At 36.0% G+C, this 18,794-nt stretch overlaps 1 protein-coding gene across 5 annotated transcripts in view; it reads left to right on the top strand.

Annotated features, from left to right (window-relative positions):
- Nucleotides 1-18,794, top strand: part of LOC121315517 (rho-associated protein kinase 2-like) — a 58,476-nt gene extending 39,682 nt beyond the window's left edge. Inside the window, exons 17-34 of one of the 5 annotated variants that reach the window (XM_041249665.1) lie at nucleotides 1,823-1,929; nucleotides 2,261-2,420; nucleotides 2,807-2,967; nucleotides 3,623-3,807; nucleotides 4,553-4,622; nucleotides 5,263-5,366; nucleotides 5,503-5,689; nucleotides 6,000-6,093; nucleotides 6,328-6,422; nucleotides 7,104-7,298; nucleotides 7,741-7,909; nucleotides 8,215-8,403; nucleotides 11,015-11,174; nucleotides 11,302-11,380; nucleotides 12,573-12,840; nucleotides 13,235-13,448; nucleotides 14,393-14,482; nucleotides 17,403-18,794. In XM_041249665.1, coding sequence (XP_041105599.1) covers nucleotides 1,823-1,929; nucleotides 2,261-2,420; nucleotides 2,807-2,967; nucleotides 3,623-3,807; nucleotides 4,553-4,622; nucleotides 5,263-5,366; nucleotides 5,503-5,689; nucleotides 6,000-6,093; nucleotides 6,328-6,422; nucleotides 7,104-7,298; nucleotides 7,741-7,909; nucleotides 8,215-8,403; nucleotides 11,015-11,174; nucleotides 11,302-11,380; nucleotides 12,573-12,840; nucleotides 13,235-13,448; nucleotides 14,393-14,468 — 2,513 coding nt within the window. In that variant the 3' untranslated portion in view covers nucleotides 14,469-14,482; nucleotides 17,403-18,794. The other 4 variants (XM_041249667.1, XM_041249670.1, XM_041249669.1 and 1 more) reach the window with 4 other exon arrangements.

The following is an 18,794-nucleotide window of genomic DNA, read 5'->3' as shown; positions in this document are numbered from 1 at the left end:
GAAGGGAAAACTCGCATCTTAGTTTTCGGTATAAATTGTCTGACCCGTTATTAGGGCTGTGCTTGAAGGTTTGTTCGCTAGCCAGGAATTCGAAGATTTTTTAAACCTTTGAAGGTTCGTCAGATGCATTCATGCACTGTATTTTTATTTATTTATTTATTTATTCTGTTTAAGAGAAACTGTTTGACAATATGTGAATACTATAAATCCCACATTTAAATGTCACTCACATGCAAAATTCAATCTTTTGATCTGTGTAATGCATATTACGTAAACAATTATTGTATTAGTCCATTACCAAAATGTTATACATAGCAACTCTATACAGCGCCACTGCCGTGTATGGAGCAGGGTATTAGTATGCCAAAGCTCTGGGGTGGTACCTGTAGCGGTTGTAGTGCTTCAGTAAAATATGTACCAAATACCTAGTATACAAGACCGTGTAAGAAGTGCTATGGTAGAAAAGATTTGAAACATACAAAATATACGCTAACACTAATCATTTTAATTTAGAAAACTGAGCACCGTCTGCCCCTCTCCCTCCAGCTCGTGTTATCCAGAGGCAAACCTTTAATTTCTTCATTCGCCATCTCAACAGCAAAGCGTTGTATAGCGTAAGCTGTATTGCAAGAAATTTCTCGAAACCCCTCTGCTGTTTTAGGATTTTTTTTTTGTTAAATGCCCAGGTGACCAAAAAAAAAAGTTGATTGCAAACTGTTTAAGCGACTCGTATCATGGAGGTATAATCTAGTTATTCATATATATATATATATATAGTTCATGTTGTTGTTGTTGTTGTTGTTGTTGTTGTTGTTGTTATTATTATTATTATTATTATTATTATTATTAATAATATTTTTAGTAGCAGTAAAATGAGATTTTTGACTGATAACCTGCTTGGAACAGTGCCTGTTAAATAAAGTCTGCTGCAGTTGGTGATGCTGCAATGCAAGCTTTCTGTATATATCGCAAGCAGCATCAATTACGTGTAAATAAACATGTGCTTTTATCTAAACTGTAAAAACATGATTACTGTTCTGTAGAACGTATTTTTAAACTAGATGTGAAATGTATTCTATTTAAATGAACTACTTGTAAAATAGGATTTCCAATCAAATATAAACAAGTAGCTGTGATTACGTCACCCGTCAATTATGCAAATTAGTACCATCGAAAGTTCAAACCTTCCTTCGGTAGTTATAAGGAGGTACGGTCATGGCTCACATTTGCCCCATAATGCCATTATACTAATGCTAGTAGTCATTAGTAGTTGTAAGGCGAAACACAAATAGCACGGTCTCTTAACTATGGCTCCGGAATACAGCATTTATAAAGGGGGAGCACTGTAACAGGATTTTAAAAGGAAGAATTTTTTCAGTATTTCGGAGAACGCTTAAATATAAATAAATTATATATAGGCTTTAATTTACCAGTACACTTTTACGCAAAAGTGTTACTTAAGTTTGCATGAAAGACACAAGAAAATCCGTTCAGTTCTTGTGCATTATAGTTTGCTTTTAAACTTTTTCATGGATTGACGTTCTGTGAAAATCTGTTACATTTACTGAAATAATAATAAATGCTTTTAAAAAGACCAAATTACCATTAGGCTTTTTTATTATTATTATTATTTTGCATTTTTTGTTTTGTTTGTTTTACTATGCAGGACAGGTCCTATAAGATAGTTACGTTTATTAAAAATGTGCACAGATTAATGTATCGATTTTTAATCGACTAATGCCCATTAATTAACTGATTAAAAAACTGATCAAAAATGAATGAATGTGAGAGAGCGGCATGACCACTTTCTAATATTTTTTAGGACGAATCTCTGGTCTGGAGGTGGAGCTCAGAAATGCAAAAAGTTCAGTATCCAAAGCTGAAATGGACAAAAGGCAACTTCATGAGAAGCTGACAGACATTCAAAAAGTGAGTTATGTTAGAGATCTTACAAAAATGTAAGCAAGGCACTAAGCTTTTTGTCTCATTTCTCAGAAGTAGAAGGTATATGGTGCAATACAATTATAAATTGGTTTGTAAGTGTTTAAACCTTCCATTCTGGCAAACAAATGGAAGCATTATACTTTTACTGTTGTACTCTACTTTATGCAGGTTGGAGGTTAGTGTAGATTACTGATTGTGTATCACTCTAAATCAGTTCTGATGGAACCGGTTTACTTGTTTAAATTGTCGAGTCTGAATCGTATGTATACAATCATTCTCTCTTCTGACCTGTTATAAATACTTGTTCCCCATGCAGGAAAAGAATAACATTGAAATAGACATGACTTATAAATTGAAAGTGCTGCAGCAGAGCCTGGAGCAGGAGGAAGCCGAGCATAAAGCTACGAAAGCACGGCTAGCAGACAAAAACAAGATCTATGAATCCATTGAGGGAGCAAAGTCAGAGGCCACAAAAGGTAGGTGAATTGGGGGCTTAGAACAAGAGCTGTTAACATTGCCTTCTCAGAAAAGGTGATATACAATTTCAGTTTTTTTAAGACCTTTTTGCAGATGATGAAAATGGATAATCAGTTGTACATAAGGCTTTTCATTGAGGGGCTCTGACGAAGAGATAAACAGTAGTAGTATTTGATTCTTGGGGATTTGAGTAGATAAAGTTTACACTGGAGGCACATCGTGATTTCTCCAGGCATCATTTCTATTTTTTATATATTAGCCTCAAATGTATTGCTGTGGTTTCATCTGTGGTAACCAGGGACTGTAATATAAAAATTGCAGCCAGATCATCTGGTGGGATGTTGTTTATGATAGTATTCCACTAAAAAGTTTGTTTTCCCCACAGAGATGGAAAAGAAGCTTCAGGAAGAAAGAACATCAAAAATGAAGGTGGAAAACTTGTTGCTGGAGGTTGAGAAGCAGTGCTCTATGCTAGACTGTGATCTCAAACAGTCATATCAGAAGTTAGAAGAGTTATCTAGGCAGAAGGAAAAACTAACAGAAGAGGTATGCCCTGAATCCATAATAACTAGTCTATATTTTACTTTCAGCCTGGTAGTGTGGTTCCCAAATTATTGTGCAGAATTTTTTTGTGAAAGAAAATAAACCTGTTGCAAAAGAAGCAACAAGTAAACCAGGTCAGTTTATGGACTCCAAAGTGTTCCTAAGATGTGTTTTAAGATGTTTTGTATCACTACCCTTGATAAATCTGTGACATGATCATATTTTTGAACCTCTGGTCAGTGGGGGTTACTGTCATAAATGTGATCCACACATTGTGTCACTAATAAATCTGATGTTTATAGTCATATTACCTAGCATAACAGGTTAAAATACAATTTATTACTATATTACTTACATGGATCTGCATAGGTCAGTAGTAAACACTGCAGTCAAGTAAATCAGCAGTGTAATGTTGGTTTGCTGCATTGTTGAATGCTGCCTCAGTCTCGTGCATTTTGAGATTGTTACTAATTATGGCATGTCCTGTTCTGCCATGAGGGAAACACGTGAGATTCTTTGAGATGCTGGTTTTAATTATTTGGAAAAGGCAGTTAAAATGATTAAAGTATCAGCCTAATAAAAAACACATAGAAAAAAGCTGTGTTTCCTTTGGCACATTAAGGCTGTCTGTGTCCTGATCAGAAATGCGTTCTTTCAGGTGAAGAATCTAACGTTGAAAATAGAGCAAGAGACACAGAAGCGCAGTCTGACGCAGAACGACCTGAAGATGCAGAGCCAGCAAGTGAACTCGCTGAAAATGTCAGAGAAGCAGCTGAAGCAGGAGATCAATCACCTGCTGGAGATCAAATCGACCCTGGAGAAACAGAACTGTGAGCTGCGCAAGTAAGAAAATGAACTGGCTCCCAAGTGCAGTGGGATTTAGATGGCTTTGCATATGTTACATTATCACGAAAAAAATATATATGTTTTAGTCATTGACAGAGCAGAAACAATAGTTTCTTAGTTTTACATTAATTCAATTCTAACTGTGAAGAGGTCAATAGTAATTGTTGTTACTGTACTGTTTATTTACATTACATTTTCATCAAGTAATATTTGCAGTCTTCATTGGTGAAAATATGAAGGGCCTTTGTAACCCATAGTAAGGTTTACGGCTATCTAATTTTCACTCATGATAAAGTGCTGATAGATTTTTTTTGTTCTGAAATACCACCACATAACATCTGAATTTATTTTACTAGTTTTGTTTATTTTATATAGAAAAATAAGCTTGGTAATTATTTGACAAAGTTTCAACTCAAAGTCAGAGTTTCTTCAGTGACATTGATAAAGACGTGTAGTGAAACATTTGTTAAAAGGTTTTACCAAATGTCTTTTAGTTGTTCTACAGTACATAGTCTACCATTAAATCATTTGGTTTTTTTTTTTTATAGAAAAATATCAGTAGATTCTACGGTAAACTTGTGCCCTCATCGTCCTACTGAAAATGTTGTCTCCTTAAATGAGTTTGTTTAAAGTTTAATTGTAATGTTTTACAATAAGTGTGTGTGCGGGTGTGTGTGGTTTATTTGTAATGAGTGCTGCTGCTCATTTATTTTTCCTGAGGGATGTCTGGCTTTGTTTTAAGGGAGCGCCAGGACGCAGACGGGCAGATGAAAGAACTTCAGGATCAGCTGGAAGCTGAGCAGTACTTCTCGGTATAATTTAAATAGTTTTATGTAAAACAAGCTTTAATGTGGCTATGCATGTTAGGAAGCAATATGGAACTATTTTAAAGTCCTGCTTTTTGACCTGATGGTTTTAAATGCAGATAGATGGTATATTTTTTGTAAATACTGTATACATAAATATATTTTTAAAAAATAATCAAGTGTTGAGCAGCAACTTCTCATTTACGTGGGGGTGTAACAATTCCATTTCGATGGCACTGCCTTAAGCACTAAGCTAAACTAACAAATATACTAATGTATGCTAACTACCAGTATACACCTACTATCAGTGTACACTTCGACAAACAATTAGTGTTTATTTATATGCCATTATTTCAATAAATGCCAGACCTGTATTGGTGTCCATGGTGATGACCCCCCATTTTGAAGTATGGGTGGTAACAGGACTGGTATGGAGGTTATTTGAATATTCTCACTTGACACCTCACTTTATCTGTTTTTCATTGGCATAAATACAGAAGTATTTCACATTTAATCTATGACTACACCTCATTGTTTGGAGCAGGGTATATTTGTGCATGTTTTAGTTTTTGTAAACTGCTGTGCCAGATATACCTATTTGTAAGTGTAGTTGGACTGGGTACAGTAACTCTTAATATAATTGCAGACCCTGTATAAGACCCAGGTTCGAGAACTGAAAGAAGAATGTGAAGAAAAGAACAAGCTGTGCAAAGAAATGCAGCAGAAGCTCCAGGAGCTGCAAGATGAGAGGTGCCATTATTGTGATCATGTGTTGCAATTCATTTTAATACTTTGTTCATATCGGGTCGGAAAGAAAGTTTAATTTTAATGTAAGAACTTGAATTTAGGAAATAACCTTCCCACTATCTTGTGTGTGCTTTTGCAGAGATTCCCTGGCAGCACAGCTGGAGATCACTCTGACCAAGGCAGACTCTGAGCAGCTGGCTCGCTCCATTGCAGAGGAGCAGTACTCTGACCTGGAGAAAGAGAAGATCATGAAAGAACTGGAGATCAAAGAGATGATGGCCAGGCATAGACAGGAGCTCACGGAAAAGGACTCTACAATAGGATCGGTCAGTTGGACCCAGTTAATGTGCCTTAAACTATTAAGATTGTATTTTGTGTTTGTGCGATTGACTAGTACAAAGTAATTACACATATAATTGAAACATTAAAAGTGCTTATTTCTGTGGTACCTGTCACATTCAATCAATCATAAGCTAACCGAAGTGCGACAAGGCAACACACAAATAAGAATACATACATACATACATACATACATACATACATACATACCTGCAAGTCCTCCGATAGTTAGAAACTATTAGTCCCCAAAAATATTTAATTATTTCTGAGTTTTAATAAACCTTGTATTTTTTTTAGCTTGAGGAAGCAAATAGAACATTAACCAGCGATGTGGCAAATCTAGCAAATGAGAAGGAAGAGTTGAACAACAAATTAAAAGAAACTCAGGAAAGTAAGTAACATACATTAGAAAGTACGTTTACCACATCAATGCACCATATCCCACATGGTAAACTTACTTTCTAATCGCACTGTACTTTTGTTTTTCTATCTGCTTTAAATCAATAAGGCACTTCTAGAGTCTGCAAGCTCTACTTCGGTAGCTGTGAATGTTTGTTTTTGTTTTTGTTTTTTTTGTTGTGTTTCTTTACCTGAATACACGTATTACATGTACTGCTTGAAACAGAACTGCAGAAGGTGGAAGAAGAAGAAAAAGCCATGGCAATGACCAAGTTGCAGTTTGAGAAACAATTGCAGTGTGAAAGAACACTGAAGACACAGGTAAGAGTGCCAGTTTGCATTGTTGTGTCATTGCAGTAGTTAGTCTAACCATTGAGCAACTACCTGTTGCATTTTATTTATCGTTTGATTATGCAATGCAAAGCAAGACCATATAGTTTTATTGTATGTTGGCATGCAGGACACTTTTAATCAAAGCATTTTGCCATAACCTTATTAATGACCCCTTTTTAAAATGTGTAACATTCTCTTTCTTTCTTATAAAAGCCATATTAACGAAGTTGCTATTGATGAACTACTTAAAGTTAAGATTTAAATTGAAATTCTCAGTGCAGGCATGTCCTTCACGGTTACATTTAGTTTTCATACTGAGAACAGTGTTGTCCATTTAACTTTTCATCGGTGAGTGGTGACATGTAGGAGCTTTAAATAGTAGCACCGCAAATGTGGTATTTATTTTATTTTACAGTATTTATATTGGGGGGTAGTAGTACTTAGTGATTTTCTTGTCTGTTTTCACGCTATCCTATATAAGTATGTGGTTAAGATTAAGAGCTGTACTTCTCCTTAATGTAATATTGCTATTATCTAAAAAATAAAAAAGAATGGTGGTAATGTTTTACTTGATGTCTTTATTAATGTTTAGTTAGTGTTTCAGTAACAAAGATCGCGGGTGTGTTGCTGTCAAATCCAATTGTGTAAATGCTGGGTGTGTGTCGGCAGGCTGTCAACAAACTGGCGGAGATCATGAACCGCAAGGAAGTGCGGGTAGGAGCAGGCAGCAAACGAGGGAACGACACTGACGTGCGCAGGAAAGAGAAGGAGAACAGGAAGCTGCAGCTGGAGCTCCGGTCTGAGAAGGAGAAACTAAACAGCATGCTGATCAAGTACCAGAAAGAGATCAATGAGATGCAAGCGGTAAGGATATTTTAAATAATGAGTTGTCTCAAGTTTTTACTAGCTAAACCTTGATGGACACATACTAGAAGAGAATAGATTGAAATATTTTCATATTAACTTAATCTACCACCCTTAACATTTTGTATGGTGAGGAGGGTGGCTTTTATATGTTCTGTTCTTTATAATGAACAACATTATTGAAGCGCACTAATCATGTTGGTGTAAGGGTTAAAATTGGGGCTGTGCAGTGTGTGTGTTTATATATAGAAGAAGCATGTAGACATGGTTCCATGTTTTCGAAGCAAAGCACCATCACATAAGTACATTATATAGCTATAGGCATTTTTACTAACAATGGAAAATTGCTTAGAGGTCATTTTAAACAATGCTTAGTTATTTAATTTTACATAATAGTAATTGTATTTTCTTAATATTAAATTTGTATATTTTGTTTTTATAGCTCATAACTGATGAAAGCCAGGTGCGAATTGAGCTGCAGATGGCACTGGACAGCAAAGACAGCGATATTGAGCAGCTCCGCTGTCATCTGGCCTCTCTAAATATTCAAAGTTTGGACACAACAAGTATTGGCAGTGGACCAGATTTTGACACAGATGATGCATACCCTGGTACTAAATCTGTGGATTTGTTTATTAATGTGTTTGTTTATTGTAAACGGTAGCATGTTCTATACGCCAACATGGTAATGTAGAGTAGGTGTGTTTTTCAATAATATCCTCGTTTTCATTATAGAAAACACATTTAACGTCCAATATATTACACCACTTTGTACACAAAACCACAGCCCTGTCACTTTTTACATGTATTTTTCCTTCTGCTTTTGCTTTAATGTGTTGATAAAAATTCTCAGTTGCTTCTGTACATTACTTTTCCTTTTCTTTTCTGTTGGTGTTTTCTCTGCACTGGATTTTAGTTCGTATCACTCATTCCCACACTTCGGAGGCCATGTCTTTCACCTACCAGCGCTCATCTACCTCTGTCGGCATTGACACTAAGCCTTCTCGATCCTGTGTGCATTTTGATTCTGATTCTGACTTAGAGGAAGAGCCTGAACCACAATCTGAATTTTCCCCTCATGCACCATCAGAACTTGAGAACACAGGTGACCTGGATGCACTGCCTGCACAGCACATTGCTTCCTTACTGGACTTCACTGCTTTCACTGACATGCTGATTCTTCTACTCAATGTGTGTCTGTCTGGTTTAATGTGATTTAACAAAAGAAATGCAGAATGGGATCTACAGTTTAATACTGTTTTTGCATGTGGCCTTTTTCTGAGCTGCATCTTTTCACTTGCATTTTCCCCAAAATGACAGTATTTTGCCAAGTTTGTGCCATTTTTTGAATTATTTTGCACATCAGCTGTTGGCTAACCTTGTATTGCTTAACACATAAAGGCATAGTTACCAATTTATTTGTGGTACACACACAAGGATATAGCCAAGCTTATCTCAGCCTCTCACCTATACAATTATTCTATTGGATAACGTTAAACTTGGAGATATTTAGAATTTAGTGCAGAAAAAAGGCATTAAGATTCACTAGTTTGATATTTTAGTGTATGTTTTTTATAGTGTAAGTACTTTTTTTAACGAAAGGATAAATATATTTTAGGAACATCTGGATATGTTTATGAAATCCATTTACAAAGCAGGAATGATCTTTTCACAACTGTTGGCAAACATTGTTCTATGCTTCAGTTTTCCTGGTTAAGATATCATGTTTTCATATGGAACAAAGAGAACCCTGTTGCTCCCGAGTTCCCGCAGCGACGCTATACACAGTCAGACCAGTTTTGCTTTCAATGGAGTGCATTTTTCTATGTCTGATTTGTGCTGCATTACCATGACTGCTTGGTGTGTGTCCAAGTTTTTTGACTGCACTTAAATGAATCAAATCATTGATATGCTGGTGACCTCCATTTGTGTCAGTTAAGTAAAGCAGAGCTAGATGGTGGTTCATTCACAGCCAATAAACAGCCATAATCCCATACCAAAGAGGTGGCAACATAAATATGTCAGCTTTATATAAATCAGGAGGGCAATTGCTAGCATATTCTTTAGCAGTTATTAAGCAGTGTCAGCATCTGCTTTTTTTTTTTTTTTTTTTTTTTTTTTTTAAATATACAGCTTTGGAAAAAATTGAGACCACTGCAAAAATATCAGTTTCTCTCGTTTTACTATTTATAGGTCAGTGTTTGGATAAAATGAACATTTGTTTTATTCTATAAACTACTGACAACATTTCTCCCAAATTCCAAATAAAAATTTCAGAAAAAAAAATTCAGAAATCAATATTTGGTGGAATAACCCTGATTTTCAATCACAGCTTTCATGCGTCTTGGCATGCTCTCCACCAGTCTTTCACATTAATGTTAAGTGACTATGCCACTCCTGGTGCAAAAATTCAAGCAGCTCAGCTTTGTTTGATGGCTTGTGACCATCCATCTTCCTCTTGATCACATTCCAGAGGTTTTCAATGGGGTTCAGGTCTGAAGATTGGGCTGGCCATGACAGGGTCTTGATCTGGTGGTCCTCCATCCACACCTTGATTGAAATGGCTGTGTGGCATGGAGCATTGTCCTGCTGGAAAAACCAATCCTCAGAGTTGGGGAACATTGTCAGAGCAGAAGGAAACAAGTTTTCTTCCAGGACAACCTTGTACTTGGCTTGATTCATGCGTCCTACACAAAGACAAATCAGCCCGATTCCAGCCTTGCTGAAGCACCCCCAGATGAGTCCAATTTTCAGCTTTGCCCAACACCTGGTCGTCTAATGGTTAGACGGAGACCTGGAGAGGCCTACAAGCCAGTGTCTCGCACCCACTGTGAAATGTGGTGGAGGATCGGTGATGATCTGGGGGTGCTTCAGCAAGGCTGGAATCAGGCATCTTTGGCATGAATCAAGCCAAGTACAAGGTTGTCCTGGAAGAAAACTTGCTTCCTTCTGCTCTGACAGTGTTCCCCAACTCTGAGAATTGGTTTTTCCAGCAGGACAATGCTCCATGCCACACAGCCAGGTCAATCAAGGTGTGGATGGAGGACCACCAGATCAAGACCCTGTCATGGCCAGCCCAATCTCCAGACCTGAACCCCATTAAAAACCTCTGGAATGTGATCAAGAGGAAGATGGATGGTCACAAGCCATCAAACAAAGCCGAGCTGCTTTAATTTTTGCGCCAGGAGTGGCATAAAGTCACCCAACATCAATGTGAAAGACTGGTGGAGAGCATGCCAAGACGCATGAAAGCTGTGCTTGAAAATCAGGGTTATTCCACCAAATATTGATTTCTGAACTCTTCCTAAGTTAAAATATTAGTATTATGTTTAAAAATGAATCTGAACTTATTTTCTTTGCATTATTTGAGGTCTGACAACACTGCATCTTTTTTGTTATTTTGACCAGTTGTCATTTTCTGCAAATAAATGCTCTAATGACAATATTTTTATTTGGAATTTGGGAGAAATGTTGTCAGTAGTTTATAGAATAAAACAAAAATGTTCATTTTACCCAAACACATACCTATAAATAGTAAGACCAGAGAAACTGATAATTTTGCAGTGGTCTCTTAATTTTTTCCAGAGCTGTACATGTGATGGATGCAGGTCATGTTGGCCTATATTTTAATGATGCTGATCATTTAGTATTTACAGTGTGGTGTTTGTATGCTAGCAATATAAATGGTACATGTATTTATTTTTCTTTTAATATAGAATCAAGATTGGAAGGGTGGCTCTCGTTACCACTTAGGAACAATACTAAGAAGTTTGCATGGGAAAAAAAGTATGTGGTCGTGAGTAGCAAGAAGATTCTGTTCTACAACAGCGAGCAAGACAAAGAACTATCCAATCCTTACATGGTTTTAGATATCACGTAAGTGTTCAAACTTCATTATGCTGAATTTAAAGTGCACATGTATAGGCATATGTGTGTTGTGTTAACATTTACCCAAAAAACAGATAAGCAAGTGCATTTTATTTGATCTTGATTCTTTTTTCAGCAAGCTGTTCCACGTCCGACCAGTAACGCAGACGGATGTATACAGAGCAGATGCCAAAGAGATCCCAAGAATTTTCCAGGTATTACTTGAGCTGTTTACTTGAGTTCCTAGCTGCAAAGACCCACTGTGGGGCTTGTTTGCCTGGTTGTTAGCCTCGTGGCTTATTTTGTGGCAATACCAAAATGCAGCACTTTACATCGCCTAGATAAGCCACAGCATGTGTAGATGTACCAGAGATGACTTTATGCCATCCCTATTTATTCTTTATTTTTTGTTGAATGTAAGAAATTTACAGTGTTACCCCATTATAACGCGACCCATTCTAGTGCGGAATTGGTTATAACGCGATAAGGTCGTGGCTCCTATTTCCCCCATAATGCAATTTGACTCTCAAAACGTTGGGTTTTATTGTTTTACATTACCATATTTAAACCCATTTAAGTTGAAACAGGGACATATAGTACTTAGAAAGCTCCCATGCTTGCACTGTATTTTTTTTCTAAAAGAAAAACAAACTGTTCGTTAATGTTACAAAGGAAATACGAAACAATACAAGTGTGTATAAACGTACTTGGATTCTGTGTTATTTACAGTTTAACATTTATTATAAAAAATATACAGTTTAAATAAGAGTGGTGTAAACTGGTGGAATAGCAGTTTCTATTGCACACTAACAACCTGGGATTTATACTGTTACACGACTGGTCTACGGACCGTGTGTGCATGCGCATGCGTGTGTGTAAGCAGGGAAGCGGTAAGCTTGCCTCAGCCTGGATTGACTGATTGATTGTGCGGGTAGGCGGGGACATGAAAGCTCACGTAAACACGGACAGAGCTGACCGCTGAGTCAGACGAGCTGCTTTTTGAATGTGCAAAACTGTTGTTTTCGGTGTGGCCCAGGCTGACGGTCCAGGAATAATCGTCCCAATAAACCGTGGACAATATTAATTTGGCCATTGTAAATCATTTCGGGAACAAAAATGTCAATATTCCTTATCAGGCGAAGCACAAATAACGCATTCTCCAACTATGGACCCCTGACAATCAAGTTATAACAGGGTAGAACTGTATTAGGTATCACAAGTGATTATTTTTATGGGCGTTTTTTTTTTTTTTTTTTTTTTTTAACTTGATTTATTATTCTGCACTTTTATTGGATATGACAATAGAAACTGTACTATGGCCTGTGTACTGTAGTTCACATGCAATGATATGTAAAACTGCTAGTGTACATGAATGGTATTAAATAAATAAGTTATTTTCTATTTTAGATCCTGTATGCTAATGAGGGAGAGAGCAAAAAAGAACAGGAGTTCCCTGTAGAACCACTTCCTATTGGAGAGAAGTCGAGCTACATTTGTCATAAAGGACACGAGTTTATTCCAACACTGTATCACTTCCCCACCAACTGTGAGGCTTGCACAAAACCTTTGTGGAACATGTTTAAACCCCCACCTGCCTTGGAGTGCCGTCGTTGTCACATCAAATGTCACAAGGATCATATGGACAAAAAAGAAGAGGTTATTGCTCCTTGCAGGGGTAAGTACATCGTAATTAACCATTTAGCTGCCAGGTGTTTGATCTCTGTTACAGCTTCCTCAATGGTAGATTTGTTTGGTGTTCATCTCCTTTTATAAAGAGAGAGAAGGGGGACAGTCAAGTGGATCTAGTCTTGGATAAATAACATAATCTACCTACCTATCACAAGTTAAATAAACAAGAAAAAAAAAAGTCTGGATCCACAAGATTATAATATTTATTTTTTTAATAACTGGTTTTCAAGGTGTAGCTTGTGACTGTTGGTAAACAATTACTGGCATCAAGAAACACAAGTAATTCACTGTACCTTTTAACCAGTTTCCAGTCCCATTTTCTATACGTAAGCATGTGTGTTTTCTCATTGCATCTTGTGTTATATTTCCTTTTATTTTAGTGAACTACGACATTTCAACAGCAAAAAATCTGCTGTTGCTTGCCAATTCACAAGAAGAGCAGCAGAAGTGGGTAAGTCGGCTGGTAAAAAAGATTCCAAAGAAGCCCCCTGCGCCGGATTCTTTCGCCAGATCTTCTCCTAGAGCTTCCATGAAGGTACAACCCAACCAATCCATCCGCCGACCGAGCCGGCAGCTTCCACCAAACAAACAAAGGTAACAAAGAAATGTCATTGCTGCTCTAAACTGTATTGGAGGTTACACACAACATGAAAGAAACCGACAGAAATATGAAACCATATCCTGATGTATTTTTGGTTAATTATTGTTACAGTTATTTTTAGATAACAATAAAACATGTTGTGCCACACACAATATAATAAGCATGAATGTATCTCGAACACTGGCTGTTCATTAACCCTTTCACTGTTATACCTAGTTTGGAATTCCCTTTATTAGGAATCTTGGCAACATGTTAAATTAAGGGCTTCTACATGTATGTAAATTATTTATAACTAGACCTAGAACAGTCTTTTCTTTTTAGAATAAAGTAGATCAGGCCCAGATTGTTAAAAGACTCTGTTATTATAAGGATTTCATATTCTTCAAGGGCACATATCATTCAACTCTGTTAAAGAAACACCAGGTCTGAATGTTTTTCTGATAAACTAACAATATTCCCACATGTAATTTTTATTGCTAATTTTGTAGCTCTGGCCCCATGCTTCGAATCATCCTTCATTGAACTTATGTATGTTTGTTCCCATATAGACAGTAAGTAATAGGGAGCTCTATTTGCATTGTCATGGCATGTAATCATTACTAACAACCATGGTCTATTTGCTCTGTACGCCACATTTCCCTACACAGCCCTCAGACAATTTAATATATATATATATATATATATATATATATATATATATATATATATATATATATATATTGTATTGCATTGCTGCATGTGTAAATGTACTTGTCGTATAGCCGTTATTGCCCAAGAGACAGCAGTAGTATTACAGTGTAGTGCAGTCTGACAGGATTTTTTTTTTTTCATTAGAGACAGATGTAACAGCACATTGCAGCAATTACATGGTTCATTAATACAAATGTGGGTTTTAAGAAGAATCTGTATCAGTCTCAGATCAAAATTCCCTTTACAGATTGCTTGATTTGGCCTTTAAAGACTGGGATTGGTCATTTGATGATGTTGATGATGACGATGTTTTTGATTTCTGAAGAAATAAGAAAGGGTAACATTGGTGCCTTTAGTGTGTTGATTGTAGTAGTTGCAGTGATTTGAGATGATGCATGCTTTCTTTTCTGAACAATAGAAGTTGACACGTTGAAATGCTTTCTATTTTCTCCAAGCAATAACTATCCTGAATAGATTTAATTTAAATACTACCATAATTGAAAGAGCCAGTATCATAGTTTAACCTTCCTTGTGTTGTACATGCATTCTTTTTCAGTTCTAAACAGTTTTACCTTACCTGAAAAAGCTTTCATGCTGTGTTTTGCCATTCTCTCGTTTTCCCATTTCAGAGAGACCTGCCACATGTTGATTTAACAGTTTGTGTATTTTCGGTTTAGGTCCCAGGGAGGGAAAAAAATAAAAATCCAGCCATCAAAATGGTACTTAAAAATAACACTGACGTGTTTTCAATGGACTGCAGGAATCCAGGTTTACCTGTTTACCACAATACCATTAAACTGTCATTGAAATACTGCCACCTTGTCATTGGAGGAGAATGACACCCAGGTTAACGTATTAAAAAAAAATACTAGTAATGATTTAAGTTCTTAGAATCGGGTTTGTGATAAACATTTGCAAATAATTTATTGAGAGATGTGTTTTCAAGACCTGTGGTCCTGCTTCACTCAGATATCAGCTTTTTAATAGACACTGCTCTCGAGTAACTGCTGCTCTCAATAAAGAAACGTAGAGGGATTTTTTTTTCTACCCCTGTTCAAAAAATAAATAAAGAAACGCACAACTCTGGCTGTGTTCATGTGACGCCCCCGAAGAGACTGCAGCCTTAATCCACCATGTAATACAAACTAATGCACACACACCTTTAGTAAGCATATATATATATATATATATATATATATATATATATATATATATATATATATACCTAGTATACAAGTAATACCTGAGTTTAGTGTTGAGATTCAGTAGGACAAATATCAAGGAAAATCATTGTTACATGTTAGTTTTCATTGACAACATAAAACAGTGTAACAGCTGGTTTTGCATATACCAATTACCACTACTGGTACAGGTTTACCCTAAATTTAAGATTACAGTAGGTAGTACAGGATTAATGCAGAAACTGCATTTCATTTATTTTTTACATTTTTGTTCATTCCTTGCCATTGCCGTTTCTTCACAGTAAGAATGGTGGCCATAGACACGTTTTCATAAAGTAATAACATGAGGTTTATTTGTGCCTTTTTGTAGCTGAACAAGAAAACTGAAATTTAACTTTAAATACTTCAAATAAAACAAATGTGGAAATGGCGTTGTAAAATGACAAGGGGAAAAAACTCACCGTTTTGGTTCTCGTTTATTATGTTCCACATAAGTCACAACAAAAAATATATATAAAAATCACTTCCAGCAAGTTGGACACTGTTTTAAGCGAGGCATTTCAGAATGACGTGCTTGCCTTTTTTTGACCCAGATGGTTTTCCATAGATTGCTATGTGTGTGCATGCATAATCTGGTTTGTTTACTTTTTGCTGTCTAAAACTTAAATAGAAAGATCAAGAGCTGTGGTGTTGATCCTGTGTTTCTTTTTATATTTTAATCTTGCATCATTTTCTTGTCATTTTATAGCGAATACGATTGATTTTTGTATCTGAGTACATGTCAAAAAATATTAGTTTGGGTATTTGTCCCAGCACTAATGTAATGTATACTCGAGTTTGCATTTTGGTTTATCATAGTTTGCATAGTAAGTTTCTTTAGAGATTTGTGTGTGTGCTTTTTACATGGAGTTGACAAATCTCACTGGAAACTTACCATGGTCCTTTGCACATGAAACTTCCTCATGTCATTTCCAAGAAGGTCAAGGCTCAAATTGTCACACTGTGCATCAGACATTGATTTCATGTCTTCTTTTTTGTGCTTGCAACAGCCCTCCCTGGCCTGACCCCTCCACAGATTAAAAGGGAAGAATCAAGCATCGGAAACGCTCCCAAAATTTAAATCTGAACAAAGTTTTTTTTTGTTTTGTTTATTCTGTCCTATCAGCAAACTGTATTATAGAAATATTATCATAATTATAATATTTTCTATTTTAAATGTGAAAGTGTGCAATGGACGATGCAACACTGGACCTATTCGGGATGTAGTTTCACTGAAAAGCTTCAAGAGTTTTGTGCTTATGGCAGCATGACCACTTTTTTTTTTCTGCGCCTGGATTTGTTTATTTTTTCTTGAGCATGTACTTCAGCCCTTAACTAAATATAAAGTACAAACTGAACCTGGTGTGTTTAACAATTTGATTATTTGCAGGATTGTGTATGAATATAAATGCTTGTATGTGTTTTAGATGATGTTTACAAGTGTAGCAGGTTCTCCTTAGGAAATGCTATTGTATAGATTCAATCCTAGAGAATAGAAGAAGAAAAAACAACTATAAATGCAAGGTTATGCCGAATTACTTTGTTTTAGTGAAGTTACTTGAAGGGATTTATATACCATAAGTATCTGCACAAAATCTTATTGATATTTTACAATTATGTAAAATGTTTGTAGCCTTCAGCCATTGTGCTGCATGCTCGCCTGCCTCCCTGGTAAGAGTCTTGCAGAGTTTGTGTTTTGTAGTATGTACGTACAGGATTCGGGGATCTTTCATTTGATATCCTATTTTAATACAAAATAACTTATTTAATCAAGTTATTTTTTTAAAGTAATGTTTGTAAGTGATCGTGTCTACATTTTGGGTCTGTTGACTCTACAAAATGTTGGAGTGAGAGGGTATGCAACATTTTAAAAGAATTTAAGACAATGATTTAGGTATTGTGTTGGAGCAAGAATGCATATTTGAATGTAGCTAGGACTGGTATTACAATAAAGAAAAAAAGGGCTTGCACAGAAGTGTTTTCCATGTTTTGTTTCTTATTAAATACAATCCGCCATCTTTTCTTTTGTCTTTCCAGCTAACTGCCTTTTATTGGGATGCAGTCACTCTTCAAGGTGATGGGTTTCTTCCTAACACAAAAGAGACTGAAAAACATATATGGCATACCAAAAATGCACAAAATGCTACATATTTTTTAGAAAGACTTATCTATGTATCACCATGGTTTACAGCACTGCTAAAATGTAAAATACTAATCCTGAGGGTAATAGATAGGGTTCTTGGGGAAACTAACCGGGTTACTGGGTCTGTCTTACGTGCACACTTCTTCTGCAAAACAAACGGCACTACTTGCTGAATCGCAAGCAGGTGGTTCAACACAGTATAAGTATGTAAACTTTTTGCATTATATCCTGCTTGCGTAACTACTGCATCACCTCCAACAGAATGTCTTGGAAGTTTGCCTTGTTTGGGGCTGCAAAGACTGAACACTACAAAGACATTTCGGAGGACATTTGCTGGATATAAAATGGAATGGAGTTTTGAAATATCATACACAGTGCATGCCAACAGCTGTAAAAAAAACCTAAACTATCAGTAATAATTTGGATTGGCACCCAAGCTATTATAATTTTCATAGAACAAAAATGTTATTTATTTGTTTTTCTTCACATTTGCAGCTATGCACTTGTATAAAGCCTTAGTGGTTATTGGGTTATATGCTTACAAGATTATATGCATATCATGCTGCATGTGAATGTTGATCAGTTTTGATAGTGATAGTTTCAGAATGTTACTTTTATTAGAAAGTACTTGGAAACAACTGGTTCAGTTGCCTTAATTTATAATTGTGTTTGCCCATTCCTAGAAAGTGATGTTTACTTACTGTTAGATAATTGATGTTAAACTAAGTTAGTGCACTATTTGTAGGCATAACTATTACATTGGTGTATTCCTATCTTTTTGAATGTATACCAGAACAAAAAGCATTACAATTCTAATTTGAGCAATGTAAGAAGGAAAATGTACATTTCATATCTAAATTTTAATATAAAGGAGTTACCTTATTACCTAAAAGAGTGTTAATCTCTGTTGTGTATTGTTTTCATATCTCCCTCACCAAGTGCTGACATTTTGTATTTGTCTTTGGTTTGTGTATTCTAGATGTTTTATTAGTCCTTAAAAAAAAAAAAAAAGAGCCTGTGACTTTTACTAAAATCTTACAGCACATATATACAATTCACAAACTCAAATATTTAACTAAAACATACTGTAGATGTATTTTAAAGATTCTGTAAAGAGTTCTCTTAACACACAGTGATAGCTGCAGGGCTTCTGGTAATGTGTTGTGAGAATTATCATAGCTGGGAAGAGAATCCTTAAAATTGGCCCTCATATTTATATAAATATTATTAGACACGCCATCTTCCAAAAAAAAAAGTATAATTTATATTGGCCTGTCCACTTTATA

This window comes from Polyodon spathula, chromosome 5, assembly GCF_017654505.1.
Source record: "Polyodon spathula isolate WHYD16114869_AA chromosome 5, ASM1765450v1, whole genome shotgun sequence".
Taxonomy (NCBI): domain Eukaryota; kingdom Metazoa; phylum Chordata; class Actinopteri; order Acipenseriformes; family Polyodontidae; genus Polyodon; species Polyodon spathula.
This window is presented reverse-complemented; position numbering and strand designations above follow the sequence as displayed.